At 43.8% G+C, this 19,295-nt stretch overlaps 1 protein-coding gene across 3 annotated transcripts in view; it reads right to left on the bottom strand.

Annotated features, from left to right (window-relative positions):
* The window catches only part of LOC126997657 (tryptase-2-like), a 200,513-nt gene continuing 181,218 nt past the window's right edge, over positions 1 to 19,295 (bottom strand). For 2 of the 3 annotated variants that reach the window (XM_050858882.1, XM_050858879.1), the window contains exons 2-5: positions 5,380 to 5,512; positions 3,274 to 3,465; positions 2,783 to 2,947; positions 2 to 2,260 (exon numbers count right to left, since the gene is read on the bottom strand). In XM_050858882.1, the coding sequence (XP_050714839.1) occupies positions 1,458 to 2,260; positions 2,783 to 2,947; positions 3,274 to 3,465; positions 5,380 to 5,512 (1,293 nt within the window). In that variant the 3' untranslated portion in view covers positions 2 to 1,457. Of the gene's footprint in view, positions 2,261 to 2,782; positions 2,948 to 3,273; positions 3,466 to 5,379; positions 5,513 to 19,295 lie in introns of all 3 variants that reach the window. The other variant, XM_050858880.1, reaches the window with a different exon arrangement.

Here is a 19,295-nt window from a genome sequence, read left to right as displayed (position 1 = left end):
CTTGTCTCTCTGTTTTGTCTGCCTGTCTGCGTATGTCTGTCTGTCTGTCTTGTATGTCTATTTGTATATGTCTTTTTGCCTGTTTGTGTGTCTATATATGTCTGTCTATTGGTATGTGTGTCTGTCTGTCTGTGTGTCTGTATGTCCGTCTGTCTGTCTGTCTCTCTAAATCTCTCATTCTAGTTTCTCTTAACCCCTGTCTCTCTGTTTTGTCTGCCTGTCTGCGTATGTCTGTCTGTCTGTCTTGTATGTCTATTTGTATATGTCTTTTTGCCTGTTTGTGTGTATGTCTGTCTGTCTCTCTCGCCAGTAAAGGGAGGGAAAGTCTGGTTAGGGGAGCTTTTGGAACACTGTATTTAAGGTAGAGTACAAACTATCGAGACGGGGAGATGAATGAGTGAATAGTTTTGCGACAAATGTTTCTTCTGGTCATTTCGTAAGGTTATTTTTTTACTACTATTATAATTATGGAATGCTGAATGAAGAGCGAGAGAAGATACAATGGTGATAATATTAAGAAAAAATGATATACTGATAATAATAAATATATAAATAGATGGATAAATAAATAAATAAGGTAGAAATATAAAAATACGGACATTGTGATTTGTAACACGAACGAAACCGGTAACACGTAAGTAATAACGAACAAACTAACAAACAAACGATAACATGCACGACAACTACAACTAACAATTAACAACGACAACAACAACAACAACAACAACAGCAACAACAATAACAACACGTAGTAACAAAGAGCGAATACTACTACTTACATACACACACACACACACACACACACACACACACACACACACACACACACACACACACACACACACACACACACACACACACACTCAGGAGGTATTCACGGCTATTTCTTCCTGCTCATTTATCACAGTCATCCGCTAGAGACCTCGGTTCGAACCCCGGCAGGACCGATCCACCGCCGCACTTGACCAGAAGAGAAAGGGATGAATTTTTGGTTGTCTTAAATGAAGGGAATGTTTGAAATTTTTTAAGACGTTTGAAATTCTAGAACGTGAAAAATATATCATAATTTCCATGCGTAAATCCTCAAGTAAATGCAAGTCTTTAGTATTCAAGTGATGTGGCTATTATGATTCCTTTCCCTGCACTGTTTTCTGAAGTAATACTGTGAGGGTGACTTTACATCTGTCTTTTATGGCTAACCTGTCACTGAATGGATATAACTGTATGGAGGTAACTACTGTGGTGTTTCTGGACTCCTTTTGATGTGCTTCTGTGAAAGACCTTCTCTGTGCTCGGCCGAACACATTTCCTCTTCCCCTGAGTGTGCACGAGTGTGTGTTCGGTGCAGAAGCTCAACAGTACGGTTATCACAAAGGACTATCACACCCAGGCTACGCACGTCATAAGGTAATACTGCTTTCAGAGGTCGGGTGAATGATCTTACTCCTGCGTCACCTTCATGTCCTGAGGCAGGCGTCTTGAACATGGCTCATGATCCAGGAGAGGTAGGCCGTGACGCGGGTGTAAACGCCGGGAGAGCCAGGCCGCGCACACCCTGTTCCGAAGGAGGTGACGCCGACGATCACGTGTCGCTCGTCGTCGATCACCGTCAAGGGTCCTCCGGAGTCCCCGAGACACGTGTCCTTGCCGCCGTCCTCCACGCCGGCGCAAAGCATGTACGAGGTGAAGGTCACGTCCCCGAACTTCTTACCCTTGCAGTCGGGGCCCAGGACTGGCATGGTCACCTCCTGCGCGATGTCCGGCTGATACTCGTGGCCCTCCTGCAGCACGCCCCAGCCGTACGCCGTGCCCAGTGCCCCTTCGTACGTGGGGAAGTGGTTCTGAGGTAAACACGCCGCCCGGACCTGTGAGTGGGAGACGAGGTCGAGCTCCGTGGCCAGGCGTATGAGGCCGATGTCGTGGTAGGCGCGGAACACCAGGAACATGTCGTGTGGGATGAGCTCCTTGACGTCCACCAGTCGGGTCACGCCCTTCACGTCGTCCCAGTGCGAGGACTGGTCATAGTCCCCCACCCTCACTTTGATTTCGTTGGGGCTGAAGAGCTTCCCGGTACGCTGGCTGTAGAGGCAGTGGCCGGCGGTGAGCACGAACTGGGGGCTGATGATCGTGCCGCCGCAGTAGAACTTGCTTCTGTAGTTTTGCGCGAGGAGACCAACCAGCCACGGGTACTTGAAGGGCGGCGTCACCATCTGGCCTCCCACGATGCGCTTATCGTTGCTCTGGCCGCAGGTGCAGCGACCTGGGGGCGGGTGAGGCAATGAACGACAGGAAGTACTCACTAGAAACTATGCTAGAGGCTTTGTTACGGACTGGCTCCCGTCCGCTGCTCTGAATGGCCTGATTATATCTCCGGTTTCTGTTTTTTTTTTTATAGAACTGGAAAAGCTTTGAGTCCTTTCGCCTGCCTTGAATTTTAATCTCATACCTTCTTTGGCCTATTTTATTTTCAACTTTTCGCGCTGGTTGAAAGTATCCCTGTCTAAGATTACATCTCCAGGTCTAGGGTTTCCATTTCCTGGTCTCACCCATCTGTTAGGATGTAGTGAGTTTGCCTGACGCGGACAAACCACCCAAGGCCCAGGTGGCTGCGGCAACACCTTCAGCAGACGGACAGAGTGAGCGTTCCGATATTCTGTGGTCGTCGGAAGGTGGTCGGTGAAGGCTTGGGGAGAGCGACATCATAGTGGTTTGAGCTTACCTTGATAAACTAGAATACAACAAAACCTACTTGTAATATCTCTCCACTAGCGTTTTGGCTTACCTGAAGTCCCGCTGGCCAAGCCGTGAGAGCCGCGCGGCAGGCAACAGGAGCAGCGTTGGCCCCGACACCCAGACGGGAGCACCTTGCCGCCGCGACACACCGACTTGCTGCCCCTGAAGCAGAAGCCGCCGCTGCAGGCTGGCGTGCTGGTGCACTTCTCGTGGTCTGTTTGGGGGATAAGGAGACATGTGTGAGGTCCATGTTATTTAACGTACCGAGCTCCCTTTATTACTGTTTCCCAAGGCCACAGAGAAGATTAACAAGGTTTCCGAGGGTGGTTATTCCGTTCAAGGTTTAGAAGTCGGGTTGAACTATCACTAGGGTCATAAAACAGTCCATGAAAATCCCAGCAAATTCTATATATAGGAGAGGCTTTCCAAACAGGCGAACTGAGGCGCCGTTACGTTTAACAATACAGCTCTAGGTGTCTATCTCTCCCTCTGTCTATATGAGTTCCAAAATAACAAATCAAGAACAGAGAGGCAACATACCGCCATAACAGCAGGTGCAGGAGCCGCCAGAGCAGAACTTGGGGTTGGCAAAGGTCTCGCAGGGGGTGGTGCGGGACATGCAGCTTCCCCCTCGCCTCTTGCACTTCCTCGGGGTCTTAGGGCAGGCGTGGCGCGCGGGGCTCGGCAAGGGCAACCTCTTCACGGGCTTCCGGAAGTTATCGATGAACTCTTCTGAGGAAGAGAAGGAGGAGAGTGAGGAACATAAGGAAGAGGAGACTGAGAAGGAAATGGTGGTGTTGGTTATGAAGTGGCTGAGGGAAGGAAAGATGGAAGATTAGGATGAGGAAGAAGAGGAGGATTTTTTTTTTTACACTAGGAGGTATCGAGAAGGAGAGTGAGGAACAGGAGGAAGAGGAGGCTAAGAAGGAAATATACTGGTGGTGTTGGTTACGAAGTGGCTGAGGGAAAGAAAGGTGGAAGACGAGGATGAGGAACAAGAGGAGGATTTTTTTTTTACACTAGGAGGTATCGAGAAGGAGAGTGAGGAACAGGAGGAAGAGGAGGCTAAGAAGGATATATACTGGTGGTGTTGGTTACGAAGTGGCTGAAGGAAAGGCTGAAGACGAAGAAGAGGAGCAAGAGCGAGAACTTTTTTTTTCGCTTGGAAGTATCGTTTAAAAATATTCACTGAGAACGATAATCGATGTCTTTATCAACTAGAACATCTTCGTCGGTGTTCCTTTGACGAACCAATTAGCGCAACGAGCTCTGTGTTCTCCTGGTGGCGTGGTCAATCAGGCTGGTCGAGGCGGCTGATTAGTATGAGGGAAAAAATAATGATATCAGGTTCCAGGTCCTTTTAGAGTGAGGCCTAATGGATGTATGCCAGCAGGGAGCGGCTTTTTATTATTTATTGAAGCGGCCGGTTGATCTTCACGAGTTTCTACTTATATTTAACCCTAAACAAAGATATTAACGAGACGAGAAATATTCTGATCTCACATTCTGGGTCATAATATTCTTAAGCATTTCGGTGTCCAGGCACACATAACTGACTAGGCTTTCATATGAGTTTTTGACATTTCCAGAAGTAGTTGTATGACCCTTCTGGTAGTTTGACCATTCTTTTGTGCCGTGAACCTACAAAAACACTCACTGGAACGCGATTGAGGTCCTTTTCGGCTTTTGGATATAGCTGATATGAGGGGTGGAAGTGTCTGAAAATACCAACCTCTGTCTCATTAGGAACTATTCGACTGGGGAAACACGTCAGTCACAAGACAACCGAGGCTAAGGAAAAGCAAACTCAGTAACATGCAAACTAAACCGGCTTGTGTGGAAGGTGGGATAAAACGCAGAACACTTATCATTTCTTGTGTAGTACTTTGGGCTTATGGAGTACGTAAGAAAATTGAGGATACTATACCAGAAATTTCATGAGTTTTTTGTCCTGAGGGAAGAATAAAGTGGCAGACTGAGGTGAAGTGTTTTGTGTTCATAGAGTGGTTAAGAAAATTGAGGAAACCATACGAGAAGTTTCATGAGTTTTTGGTCCTGAGGGAAGAATATAGTGGCAGACTGAGGTGAAGTGTTTTGTGTTCATCGAGTGGTTAAGAAAATTGAGGAAACTATACCAGAAATCTTTTAAGTTTTTGGCGTTGAGGGTCGGCTGAGGTGAAGTGAGTGAGAGCTCGGTCGACAGGATGAGGTCACGGAGTCTATAGATGGATACCTGTCCGATAAATTCCATGGATGATGAGGGGGGATGTGTTCTAGTTTTATTTTAAATTATTCTCTCTCTCTCTCTCTCTCTCTCTCTCTCTCTCTCTCTCTCTCTCTCTCTCTCTCTCTCTCTCTCTCTCTCTCTCTCTCTATACAGATGTCAGGAGAAGGAAGAGTTAGGTGATTGTTCATCTTCTCCGGCACAGACTTTTATGGATAAAAGAGAACACACACACACACACACACACACACACACACACACACACACACACACACACACACACACCCACACACACACACACACCACACGCATTCATTTGCATACATCACAATATATCTTCCCTTCCTCCCCTCCCCTTCCTTCCCACACCCACACACCCACACACACACACACACACAGTAAGAACATAACACGTGGCTTACCCAGCGCTCCACGGGTACAGCACTGCCCTCCATATTGTCCGCATAAGAGGGTCGGAAGCGGCTTCTGCCCATCAGCACACCCCTGTAGGCCCCTCGAGCACCTCCCGCCCAGCGCCGTGCATAGATTCCGCTGCTGAGGAGAGAGAAAGACAGAAAGGAAATGTTAGCTCTGGTGGCGAAGGATGGTAGGCTAAGTTAGGTAGCTTAGCAGCGAAAGAAAGGTTGAATATTATCTGGTAAGGAATTGAGGCAGGTTAAGTTAAGTTGCTGAGAATAGAGAGAGGAATAGAAGAACATAATCTCTTGTAACGAAGGATGGCAGGTTAAGTTCCTGGTGAGAGAGAGAGAGAGAGAGAGAGAGAGAGAGAGAGAGAGAGAGAGAGAGAGAGAGAGAGAGAGAGAGAGAGAGAGAGAGAGAGAGAGAGAGAGAGAGAGAGAGAGAGAGAGAGAGAGAGAGAGAGAGAATATAACCACTTGTGACGAAAGAATGCAGACTAAGTACAAAAGTAAGTACATAATAATTATAAAGAAGGCAGACTAATTATAAAAGTAAGTATAAGATAAGTATAAAAGAAAACATAACCTCTTGAGGCAAATTATGGCAGGCAAAAATAAGTTCCTGATAAGGGAGAGAAAAGAGAAGCTAAGATACATTACCGAGGAGAAAGAGTATAAAAGAAAACGTAACCTAGGGACTAATTAGAACAGCTTAACTTATATGAGGGTCAGCAGGTAATTAGAACAGACCCAGGTGCGAGGAAACGGCCAAGGGGGGTGGACAGGTGGTATAATAATTGTGTGAATACGTGCCATATGGAGTGTTTTGGGTGTAAAGGAACCAGCCATTAGCATAGTTATCCCTAAAAACCTAATTATGAGAGAGAGAGAGAGAGAGAGAGAGAGAGAGAGAGAGAGAGAGAGAGAGAGAGAGAGAGAGAGAGAGAGAGAGAGAGACGAGGAAAAGTAATGAAAACGGGTGTTACAATTAATCAAAAAAATATGTGTAGGAACTTAAGTGGACTCCAAAAACCTAATCAAAAGAGAAACAAAGAGAGCGAGAGAGTATGTTAGTAAGGGAAATTCTGCTACAGTTTCCCTTATGTGTCTGGGTCAGGAAAAAGTAGCGAAAACGAGTGTCAAAAGTTAATTCAATGTGTATGTTAAGCGACTTATGTTAATGGAACCTTCAGGAGAGAGGGGGTATATTTATAAGGGAAACTCTAATACAGTTTCCCTTATGTGTCTGGGTCAGGAAAAAGTAGCGAAAACGGGTGTCAAAAGTTAACTCAATGTGTATGCAAATCGACTTAATGTTAATGTAAATGTTAATGGAGCTTTTTAGAAGGGGGAGTATGTTAACAAAGTAAATTCTAGTACAGTTCCCCTTACTTATCTGGGTCAGGAAAAAGTAGCGAAAATGGGTGTCAAAAGTTAACTCAATGTATATGTAAAGCGACTTATGTTAATGTTAATGGAGCTTTCATGCCACACGCCACTAACGCATCTACAACCCGTTAGCGGCAAGTCTTAGGAAGAGGATTAAGATGCAAATGAAGGCAGGCGTTTGGGCAGTGAGTATGTATGCTAAAAAAATAAAATGTAGGCAGGAATGGAGGTGATGTATATGTATGCAAGGAAAAAGAAAACGGGGTGAGTGAGTTAGGGGGGTACTTTAATCTTTCTTTTTTTCTTTCATTTTCCTTCCATTTCTTTCTTTCTTTCTTTCATCTCTCTGTTTTCTCTACGTTTTATTATTTCCTCTTAATTTCTCTTCCTTCCTTTTCTTCTTTTCTTCGTTTCCTTTCCTTTCCTTTTTCCTTTCTTTCTTTTTCCTTCCATTTCTTTCTTTCTTTCTTTCGTCTCTCTGTTTTCTCTGCGTTTTATAATTTCCTCTTAATTTCTCTTCCTTCCGTTTCGTCTTTTCTTCGTTTCCTTTTCTTTCTTTTCTTCTTTCTTTCTTTCCTTTCCCTCTGTTGTCTCCACGTTTTTATTACATTTCCTCTTTATTCTTCTTTCTTTCTTTCTTTTGTTTGTTAGATCAGTTTCTTTCTTTCCTTCTTCTCTCTCTCTCTCTCTCTCTCTCTCTCTCTCTCTCTCTCTCTCTCTCTCTCTCTCTCCACAATTTCTATCTATTTATCTCCCTCACCAAAGCTAATCGGAGGCCAAAGCTGTTCATCACGAAGGGAAAATATTTAAAAGAACCACGAAAAACAGGAATGTGCAAATAAGGCGTGGGAGACAGAGAGAGAAAGAGGAGGAAAAAAAAGAGGAAGAGCGAGAGAGACTGTGTAAATTAAATATGAGAGAAGGAGGAAAAAAAAACAGGAGAGAGAAATGTTTAGAGAAATGCTTAATCTTATGAGTTTTTTTTGTCACACTTAAACTTATACAAAAAATGAAAAGAAACATTAAATAAAGAATAACCCGTGGAAGTAAGAGAGAGAGAGAGAGAGAGAGAGAGAGAGAGAGAGAGAGAGAGAGAGAGAGAGAGAGAGAAAGTTAAGAGACATGCTTAAGTTAATGAGTTTTTTGTCGCACTTAAACTTATACAGAAAAAAAAGAGGAAAGGCAGAGAAAGAATGACCCTTAAAAAAACAAAGTGGGGGAAAGAACTAAACATTAACCAGACCTTTCTTTTTATATGCACTTCAAATGGCTTCCTCTTCTATAAATAAACAACGATATAAACAACAAGGAAGCAAAACAAACCTATTAGTATAAAAATAAACCAAGACGAGCCCCTTAAGAGACAGAATGAGAAATTACTAAACTATTAACTTGTCTTTTTTGTTTTCCTGTATCCTCTACTGTAAAAAAAAAGTAATATAAGCAACGAGGGGACAAAATATAGCTATAAATAGTGATTATATAAAGTAAGGAGAGAGATGAGATGCTGTCCTCATTTTTAAACTATCACCTACTACTACTACTACTACTACCATCACCACCACTACTATCATTACTACTACTACTACTACTACCATTACTATTACTACTACTACTACTACTACTACTGTCACTACTCGGTCATCGCCTCCTTCCAGTGCTGTGCTTAAGTGAGATTCTTGAGCCTTTACCAGTAGCGGGGCGGTGCATAATGGGTCTAAACCTCCGTGGCTTAAGCGTCTCAACAAAAACTTTCTAAAACATTAACTCCGCTGATACCTGCAATATACACGAGGAGATTTACCGCTATTTACTTGTGTTTTGTTTTCTATCTCTTTTTCCGGTATCTATCTCTGTCCTTCTCTCGTCTGAACACTATGCTGGTAAACACGTATGGTATATTCCGCTTTTTACGAGGCAATCTATCACTGCAATAAGAGACGAAGGTGAATTTTCCTGTTATTTTCATGTATTTTGTTTGTTTTATCTCTTTTTCCGGTTCTCTCTCTCTTTCTCTCTCTCTCGTGAACATTACGCTGGTAAACACGTATGATTTATTCTAGTCCATGGGCCAGAGGCCAATTTTTCATGGATTGGTACCAATCAGAGGTACTAAACAAGACCGATATTTTCTGAAAGCTTATTATGTCTACTTTCCAAAACTGCTTGCTGGACATCTGTATCTTGTAGCTTACTATGTCAAATTCACATTCAAAGAGGACTACCCTATGTTAAAAATGATCGCTTTTTGCTTTTCGGCAAACGATGCCACATGATAGTAACACCTACTAATATCATTAGTGAGCTCATAGTGAGCACTAGAGATGTTTGTGCACTTTGTTATAATAATAATAATAATAATAATAATAATAATATTGCTTTGTAACATAAGAAAACCATGATTGCCTTATGCTATAATAGGGAGGTTCAGATGTCAAGTTGTGAACATGCAACATAAACATAGAAGTGCTGGGTTTAACTTATAATTATGCTTTATCATTAGTATTTTTTGAAATATGTAATACTGTGTAAATTGGATTAAGTTTGTGAGGCATTGTAAATAATATTGGTCGAAAGTGCCCGCGAAATTCCATGACCTCCAAACCTCCCTAATATAGTTTTGCATTTTCAGCATTGTTGTTGTTGTTGTTGTTGTTGTTGTTGTTATTTTGTTCTTGTTGTTAGTCATTATGTATAACATATCAATTCTTAAACGAGAAAATATAAAACAACTGATAGCAACTTAATATTATTGTTTATTTCATGTATCATGTACAAAATTATGTATCTTTATGATTTTCTTTTCAGGAGGAACCATCCTCGTCCATGTCGTCATCGGAGTCCATGGATATGTCACTTTCTTTCATGTTTGTACAGGTTTGCAGCTTACACTCTTCTGTGCATGGGAGTCCACTGGCGAGGCACTGACACTTTGGAAGTTGACAGATTTTTGCACACTTACACGAGATGAACTCCAGGATGACTTGAGGTGCAGGAGAGCCTGTCATCCATTGTACTTCAAGCTGACCACCATCTTGCGCACACCAGCCATAGCCATCTTGTGGATGTGGTATACCCGGACATGGAACTAGACTGCGTCGCCAAAGGGCACTCTGGTAGTTTGCTCTGAGTGAGTGCTGTCGAAGGCTGTCCTCGCACGGTGGTAACTGTCCTGAATCTACCGATCCTTTCTTTGCTCGCCAAAGGTGATAGCGAAGTTCATTGACGGAACTGATGTTTGTCCGGGCAGCATACAAATGTTCACCAAGTTTAGCAAATGCCTTCTGGAAATTCTGGTTCTGTTGGATGAGCTTCAATCCTTTGAGTTTTCCTTGACCTGCAAACGCACTTACTGAGTCGCACGCATCCTGTGAATGCATGCAGGCCGACTAAGGCCTTGCAAACATCATGACCTAGACTTGCAGCTATTTTGTTGATGCTGATCAGTCTTGAGCGGTTTTTTGTTCCACATCGCATGTGCATTTGGCAATCAATGTTTCTGGAGAAGGCTAGACAGAGGATCATCACGTCTGTGTCCTCTGCAATCAACAGGACTGACTTGTATCCAGACTCGGCTGCGTGGTGAGCATGTAACAACAAACGTGTGTCTGCTTCTTCATGACTGCATTTCAGGTCATCAACTTCAGATGCAGCAGCAGGTGATATCTTGAAGCATCTTTCCTCAGCGGTCACAAAGATCACCTTTCCTTGGAGTTGGTCTCGTCTTTCTTGATTCTCTTGCCAATCGCTGGCAAAGAAGTTGGTCAGTTTAGCTTTGCTCTCGGGGCATGCGAGTAGGCGGCGCCAGTTTCGGATTTTGTGGCCAGGAATGATTTGTGAGAACGATATTCCTCTATCTGCCCCTCTTTGTGTTCTTTCAGCTGCCTTGATCGACGATTCACTGTACCTGTGGTTTGGGTTCCAACACGTTACCACTGCACCACAATATTGCCATACCTACTAAGTGTCTTTGGATATTCTGTTAACAAGTTTGTCCTAAACACAATTGTCATAAAGGAGCTACTTTCACTTACACCAAACAGATATTTTGTAACATATTTGATCCGTGATTGTTGTGTCTGTGTTAAGGGGATTTGATGATAAGGATAATTCTATGTGTAAGGTGTTTTTGTTTTTACTTTAATTGAAGAACAAAATGATACAAAATAAGTATGCAATTGACATATGGGCAATATCTCTAATTTTTAATTTCAAACTGGAATAAATACAAACTTTATAGGCGCAAACGTTGAAAATTTGGTAATTTTACAATATGACGCAGTGCAAAAACATAAAATCGCTGTAACACAAAAAAGCTACAACGCTGGAATGTCCAGCAAGCATTTTTGGCAATGGGAAATGATACTAGATGTGTGGTTAAACTGGCTTTTAGTACCTCCAGATGGTACCAGTCAGCCAGCTGGCCCATGGACTATTCTGTGTTTTACGTGTCTGTCTGTTAGTGCAAGGAGGAGACGGAGATGAGTGACAAGACAGTGGATGACCGTAAACTCAGACACACACACGCACACACACACGAACATGCCTGCCTTCCCCTTCCCCCTCTCACCCACCCACCCACACAAGCACACACAACATTTCCGCCCCCCCCCCCCCCCCCCCGCCCCCACTCACACACACACACAGGCAGGGCTCACGCTGAGATCACTCACCAACAAGACTTTCCCGTCACTCTTGAAGCCTTACTCGGCCACAGAGAAAAGTGAACTAGCACATATTATCTTGCGGTGGTTAACCCTTGTCACACGTCGATCCCAAACACGGCCTTTCCCGTCACTCAAGAAGCCACAGCCACATTCACAAAGGAGGGCGGTATAGCACATAACATCTCAGCCCTTGTCACACACGTAGATCTCTAACACAGCCTTTCCCCGTCACTCGTGAAGCCACAACCACACAGAAAGGAGGGCGGTACAGGATATTATCTTTATCTTGTCACTCTTGCGGAACAAACGGGGACGCAGCTCTTCCTTGTCACCTTGAAATGCATCGTCACTCTATGACTCACCGTCTTCACCATACAGACATGCGGTGGAAGGCTATCATGTGACCCAGAAAGAGAAGTCGAGTGTGATCTTCGTTCTTTCTTTGGTACAATGTATGCGTGAGACTGGTAGCGTGTGACGGGAAGTGTTATTTGCGTGCGATAATGTGTAAGTGGGTGGGGTGAGGGTGGCAGTATGAGCACGTGTGTGTGTGTGTGCGTGTGTGTGTGTGTGTGAGTGCATCGCGTGTGAAATCCGTGCGAAGCGTGTGAAATTATAAGCGTGGTAATGTTTGTGGTGTGCGATTGGATGCCATTTGCGTGAGGTAAGAGACGCGGAACATGGTCGTAAAAAGGTTTAAAGTGACGGCTGTGTGTGAGCTTGTGTGCAGTAATTATATGGAAAGGAGAATAAAAACCACGATGATTTCTGCGGTACGAGTATGTGGTGTGATATGAGCTGCGTGTGTTAGCAAGCGCAGAACATGCTCGTAAATAAGTCTAAGTGACGGGTCTGTGTAAACTTGTGTGCGGTGATTACACAGAACGGGGACTTAAAACTTCGATGATGTCTGCTGGGTGGTGTGATATGAGAGTTGCATGTGATAGAAGACGCAGAACACGGCCGTAATAAGGGTTTGAAATGACGGGTGTATGTTAACTTTTGTGCGCTCATTAATAGGGGACTAAGAATTTGTCTCTGCGAAATATTTAACGTTGCTTTACCACCGATTCTGACCCTGTATGTGGAGTCAAATATAGGATGCAATCGTAATGAGAAGAGGAAGTTGGCTAAGGTAAAGGAAGTCATATAGAAGGGGACTGAAAACCTCGTCTTTACAGGATAATTAACGTTACAATGTTACTGATTCTAACTCAGCGCGTGGAACCAAATATTGGACACGGCCATAATGAGGAAAAAGTAACGAAACATGATATTTTTTCGCTACCAAATAAGTGAATAAATGTAGGTTATATAAGGAGACAGAGGAAAAAAATGACAGCAAAGTAATTATAGCGTAGTCTAAAAATTATAACCATACGAAAAACAAAACAAAATAACGAAAAAATAATGCAAGTACCAATGCCTCCCTTCCTCTCCTTAATACCACTGTCTTCCTCTCCTTTATAACAGTTCCAATGGTCTTAAGGTGATGTTAACGAGCCACAGGTAAGAATAAAAAGGTTCACCAAAGGGTACAGCAAACGTGAAACAAATTGAGCCTCTTCCTCCCCCTAATACCACTGTCATCCTCTCCTCCTTTACAACACTTCCACTGCTAAAAAGGTCATGTTAAGGAGACGCAGGTAAAAAATCGAGAGGTTCACCAAAGGGTCCAAGACGCGTGAAACAAACTGAGACTCTTTTTCCCTCTAAAACTACTGTCATCCTCTCCTCCTTTAGAACACTTCCACTGCTACAAAGGTCATGTTCAGGAGACACTGGTAAAAATTCAAGGGGTTCACCTAAGGGTCCAGCACACGTGAAACAAACTGAGCCTCTTTTCCCTCTAACACCACTGTCATCCTGTCCTCCTTTACAACACTTCCACTGCTACAAAGGTCATGTTCAGGAGACACTGGTAAAAAATCGAGGGGTTCACCAAAGGGTCCAGCACACGGAAAACAAACTGAGACTCTTTTTCCCTCTAACACCACCGTCATCCTGTCCTCCTTTACAACACTTCCAATGCTCTGAGTGTGATTTTAAAGCAAGAACAGGAAAACCAAACGGGGCTTACCAAAGGGTCCAGCACACGTGAAACAAACTGAGACTCTTCCTTCCCCTAATACCACCGTCTTCCTCTCCTCCTTTACAACACCTCGATTGCTCTGAGTGTGATTTTAAAGCAGGAACAGGAAAACCAAAAGGGGCTCACCAAAGGGTCCAGCACACGTGAAAGAAACTGAGACTCTTCCTTCCCCTAATACCACTGTCTTCCTCTCCTCCGTTACAACACCTCGATTGCTCTGAGGTGATTTTAAAGCAGGAACAGGAAAACCAAAAGGGGCTCACCAAAGGGTCCAGCACACGTGAAAGAAACTGAGACTCTTCCTTCCCCTAATACCACTGTCTTCCTCTCCTCCTTTACAACACCTCGATTGCTCTGAGTGTGATTTTAAAGCAGGAACAGGAAAACAAAAGGGCTCACCAAAGGGTCCAGCACACGTGAAAGAAACTGAGACTCTTCCTTCCCTATCACCACTGTCTTCCTCTCCTCCTTTACAACACCTCGATTGCTCTGAGTGTGATTTTAAAGCAGGAACAGGAAAACCAAAAGGGGCTCACCAAAGGGTCCAGCACACGTGAAAGAAACTGAGACTCTTCCTTCCCCTAATACCACTGTCTTCCTCTCCTCCTTTACAACACCTCGATTGCTCTGAGTGTGATTTTAAAGCAGGAACAGGAAAACCAAAAGGGGCTCACCAAAGGGTCCAGCACACGTGAAAGAAACTGAGACTCTTCCTTCCCCTAATACCACTGTTCCTCCTCCTCCTTTACAACACCTCGATTGCTCTGAGTGTGATTTTAAAGCAGGAACAGGAAACAAAAAGGCCTCACAAAGGGTCCAGCACACGTGAAAGAAACTGAGACTCTTCCTTCCCCTAATACCACCGTCTTCCTCTCCTCCTTTACAACACCTCGATTGCTCTGAGTGTGATTTTAAAGCAGGAACAGGAACACCGAAAGGGGTTCACCAAAGGGATACAGCACACGTGAAACAAACTGAGACTCTTTTCCCTCTAACACCACTGTCATCCTGTCCTCCTTTACAACACTTCCATTGCTCTGAGTGTGATTTTAAAGAAAGAACAGGAAAACCGAAAGGGGTTCACCTAAGGGTCCAGCACACGTGAAACAAACTGAGCCTCTTTTCCCTCTAACACTACTGTCATCCTGTCCTCCTTTACAACACCACGATTGCTCTGAGTGTGATTTTAAAGAAAACAGGAAAACCGAAAGGGGTTCACCAAAGGGATACAGCACACGCGAAACAAACTCTGCCGTCGAGGTAAGTGAAAGCGCGAGTGAAAGTCTAAAATAAGGGTTGGGTATAATTTATCGAGAGGTGAAGAAGCCAGGAACAGGTTCTAGGGGACTCGCAAATGTAGGCCGAGTGGCTGGTGGCCCTTGCACGCTTCTTATGTATCGCTTAATGCTTGTCTGCGCACGTACTAGCGTTCGTAAATACTGGTTTCTTTTCGCTCAGAGGCGTTTGCTCATCCTTCAGAACAGGGAGGGTTAAGTAATGGGGCTTTTATCACTTATTACAAACTCCTGTACTTTTGTAAGACTTTTCACTCGCAAAATATACATAAAATGGAGTTCCCAGACATCTAGAAACAATAAATTATACTCAAGAATAGATAGATTAAGTAATGGGGCTTTTATCACCTATTATAAACTCCTGTACTTTTGTTAATCTTTTCATTCGTAAAACATATATAAAAAAGGAGTTCCCAGGAGACGATTATATTATCCTTCAGAACAGGGAGGGTTAAGTAATGGGGCTTTTATCACCTATTATAAACTCCTGTACTTTTGTGAGTATTTTCATTGGCAAAATATATATAAAAAAAGGAGTTCCCGGACATCTAGAGACGAATATATCATCCTCCAGAACAGAGCAGGTTAAGTAATGGAACTTTTATCACCTATCATAAACTCCTGTACTTGTTAATCCTTTCATTCGTGAAATACATAAACAAAAATAGTTCCCGGACACCTAGAGACAACATATTAAATTACGGGACTCTATTGACCTCTTATAAACCTCTGTATCTTTGTATGTCTCTGTTTATTAGCATTCTTTAAAGTGGAAATATATGAAAAAGTAGTTGCCAGCCACCCAAGGCAATAAACTCTCCTTCAGAACAAGTAAATCAGGTATTGTGACTCGAATAGCTTCTCGTAAACTCTTTTTTTGTGAGAGTTTGTTTATTTCCTTTCGTCTGAGTGTAAATATGTATACAAAACCAGAGTTGTCAGCCACCTGCAGGCAATTACATATTCCCCACAACATTCATGCCCTTTATTTCGTCTACTGGGGCCCTGAGGAAAGGCAAAAAAGCGCTAACCGGATATCTCGTCAACCCTTGCGCCCAGAACCATAATATTTCCTGCCACTGAGATTGTTGCCGCGTGTGGAGGCCCGGGAGGAGTCAGTGATACCAACCCCTTATCATAAACAAAGCCTTATAATCACCCTCACAGCATTAGACGTGTTGTGTGTTGGAAAGAGAGAAAGACTATAACTGAAGAGGTATTGACGGGAAAATGAGAGGCCTTATACTAACCAGAGAGCAATACAGGTTTTGTAAAGAGTTAACAGGTTTTGTAAGGAGTTAAGACGAGGAAGAAGAAGGCAGTTTCAGCTGTAGGAAAGATAAGGGAGAGAGGCTGCAGTTTGAACAGGCGGTGTAAGGAATGAAGATGGATTGAAAGAAAGGTAATTGCAGAAGTCGAAGTGGGAAAAAGAGAAGCAAACCGCAGTATGAACAGATAAGATATGAAGATGAACTGAAAGAAGGCAATCGCAGAGAAAAGAAGGGAACAGAAGATGCACTTTGAACAGGCGGCGTAAGAAATAAAGACAGATTGAGAGAAGGCAATAGCAAGAGCAGGAAGAGGAAAAAGAGAGACGCTAAACTCTGACCTTTCAAACAATAGAGGAAGAGAGAAAGTAAGTCCAGGGGTGACAGGGTTCAATGAGAAGCAACAGGAAGCCATAAAGCGAACAGGTAAACAGAGATGTTGCCAGGTAGCGGAGGAAAGGAGAGGAAGAAACAGTGATAGCAAGGGAGGTCACGATGGATGAAGGAGAATGAGAGGAAGAAGACGAAGGAAGAAGAGGAAGAAAACAGAACAGGAAGGTAAGTATGAAGAGGAAATGAGGAAACACAAACAGCAAGAGGTCACGAGAAATGAAGATGAATGAGAGGAAGAAGACGAAGAAGACGAAAGAAGAAGAGGAGGAAGAAAGCACAACAGGAAGGTATATATCAATGTGTGTGTGTGTGTGTGCATGTGTAGGTGTGTGCGTGTGTGTGTAGGTGTGCATGTATGTGTGTGTAAGAGTGTTCGATGCAGCGTGACGAACTAATTGCAAGCACATCCTGAAGAGAAGGCATGGCGAGAGAAAGAGAGGGAGAAGAGAGAGACAGAGACAGAGAGAGAGGGAAGATATGAGGGAGAGTAAGAGACAGGTGAGTATGAGTAACAGGAACGACGTGACGGTAGGCCTCATTAACAAGCACAGGTGAGGGGGGAGAGGGCGTGGCCAGCTTGAGGAGACCCATTATATCATGCATCTTTATAGGCCAATACATTAGCGATAATCAGCGTGGTGTGTTTGCTCTGGCGGGGCGTGGAGCTGCTGATACTGGTGATAGAGGAGGAGGAGGAGGAGGAGGAGGAGGAAGATGTAGAATAGGAGGCGTCAAAGAAATTAGGGCAGAGCGTATAAACGAATGGGGGAGGGGAAGAGAAATAACTAATAAAATATATATCTAACAGAGCAAGGAAATTAGAACGAGGACGAGGACGAGGAGGAGGAGGAGAAAGAAGATGAAGAGGAGGAAGAAGAAGAAGTCAAAGCGTATAAACGAATAGAAGGAATGACAAGTGAAAAAAAAAATCGCATATCTAACTGAGAGAGGAAATTGTGACGAAGGCGAGAGCAAGGTCGACCTCCCTAACTAACACTTCTTCAAACTAACTCCCAAAGGACGAACTGAGGCTTGCTAACGAAGGGACGATGCACTGTCAAGGAGGAGAGAAAAGAAGACCTATAATATCGTACAAGGAGGTCGGTGGGGGGAAGGGGGGGGGGGTGGATAGGAACCTTACCCACCTGACGAAAAAATACACGGGTCAGCGAACAACCCTCTGATCCGTCCCACATAAGACGCCTCTCCTAGACATCTTCCCGGGGCCACTTTTTACGGCACCCTTACGTAAAAAAGAAAGTATCCGGCCCCTGACAGGTACGGAAAACCTCTAGGCGTTGGGGAAAGGGACGGCGGCGGAGGCGAGGTAGTTTAATGAAGACTAAAAATGGTCCAGTTCTTGTGTGTCTGCGGTTACGGGACATGGCAACACTTTCCCAGGCAGCTGAGTCTTGCATTTTGTTATGTATCTATCGTCTTATCACATGCAGTTTATCATTTTGTTATGCTTATTCATCAAAACACTTTCTTAAGCTATTGTGTGAGTACCGATTCAAAGGCCTCTTCATAGTCGGCAAAAACTCAGGAAACTCCCACCCAAGACCCAGACCGAGACACTGAGGATACTGGGGATGTCTACATATATATAACTAAGCAGACCCATTCATGCACAATAGAGGCTGAAGGGGCGCTATACGTTTTTAGTTGTTCTTTGTGGTTTGGTGGTAACGCCCCCTTGTTTTCAGTTTTACCTGGCTACACTGCTGTCTCGGGTAGCCCTGCAATTGAATTTTTTTTACTCTTGTTTTATTATTTCACCAAGTTTACGTTTTGGAATTTCTCGTGTCTTGTTTTTCTTTCTTTTCTTTCGTTTCTCTTTTTCAATACCGGCTGGAAGGTGTGATCGGGTAGTTGGCTTCAAGATTAGCTATTTGATCAGTCTTCCTCTTGGGTCCGTGCCTACTAAACTATGCTACTACAATATACTACACTTATATACTACACTACATAACTACATAACACTACATTGACGTTTTGGAACCACTTGTGTCTTTCTTTCCTTCCCTTTGTTTCTCTTATTCTTTACAGGTTTGTGGTTTGGTGGCAAGTTTCGAGTCGTGTTATCTGACCAGTCTCTCCTGTGGGTCCACGCTGACTACATAACACTACATTGACGTTTTGGAACCTCTTGTGTCTTTCTTTCCTTCCCTTTGTTTCTCTTATTCTTTACAGGTTTGCGGTATGGTGGTGAGCTTCGAGCCGTGTTATCTGACCAGTCTTTCCTGTGGGTCAGCGCTGACTGGTGGTGGGGAAAAGAAGAATCCAAGAATCACGTCAAATTACCATGGAGAAATCTCGACTACCTGACAATTTACCTGAGTCGCGGCACCCAGACATTACCTTGATCGACGGACGAGAGAGAAAAAGAACCCACAGACCTTTATACAAAAAAACAACAACTACCTACTCATTATCTGGAGCGAAAGAAGGAAAGAAATGACAAAAAGAAAGAATAGTTACAATCGCTTGGCTAGTAAAAAAGGAACTATCAGTTGTACAAAGATTATCATGCATTTGCAAAGTCTCTCTCTCTCTCTCTCTCTCTCTCTCTCTCTCTCTCTCAATTTGTCAGTCTGTCCATTGCTATTATTTAGGGTAGGCGGTGGTTGAGTGGTTAGCGTGCTGGGCTCACATTCACCACGCCATGGACAACGTCGGTTCGAATCCCCACGCTACCACCTGGGATTTTTCAGTCATCGCCGAGTGGCCTAAGACTACCCACATGACCACCCATCAACCCGGACTCAAGAAGAAACCGTCCAGTGAATCAAGAATGAGTTCCGGGGGGCAGCAT

The sequence above is a fragment of the Eriocheir sinensis genome, chromosome 12, assembly GCF_024679095.1.
Source record: "Eriocheir sinensis breed Jianghai 21 chromosome 12, ASM2467909v1, whole genome shotgun sequence".
NCBI classification, from domain to species: domain Eukaryota; kingdom Metazoa; phylum Arthropoda; class Malacostraca; order Decapoda; family Varunidae; genus Eriocheir; species Eriocheir sinensis.
Note: the sequence above shows the minus strand (reverse complement) of the source record. Positions and strands in the feature narration are given on the sequence as shown.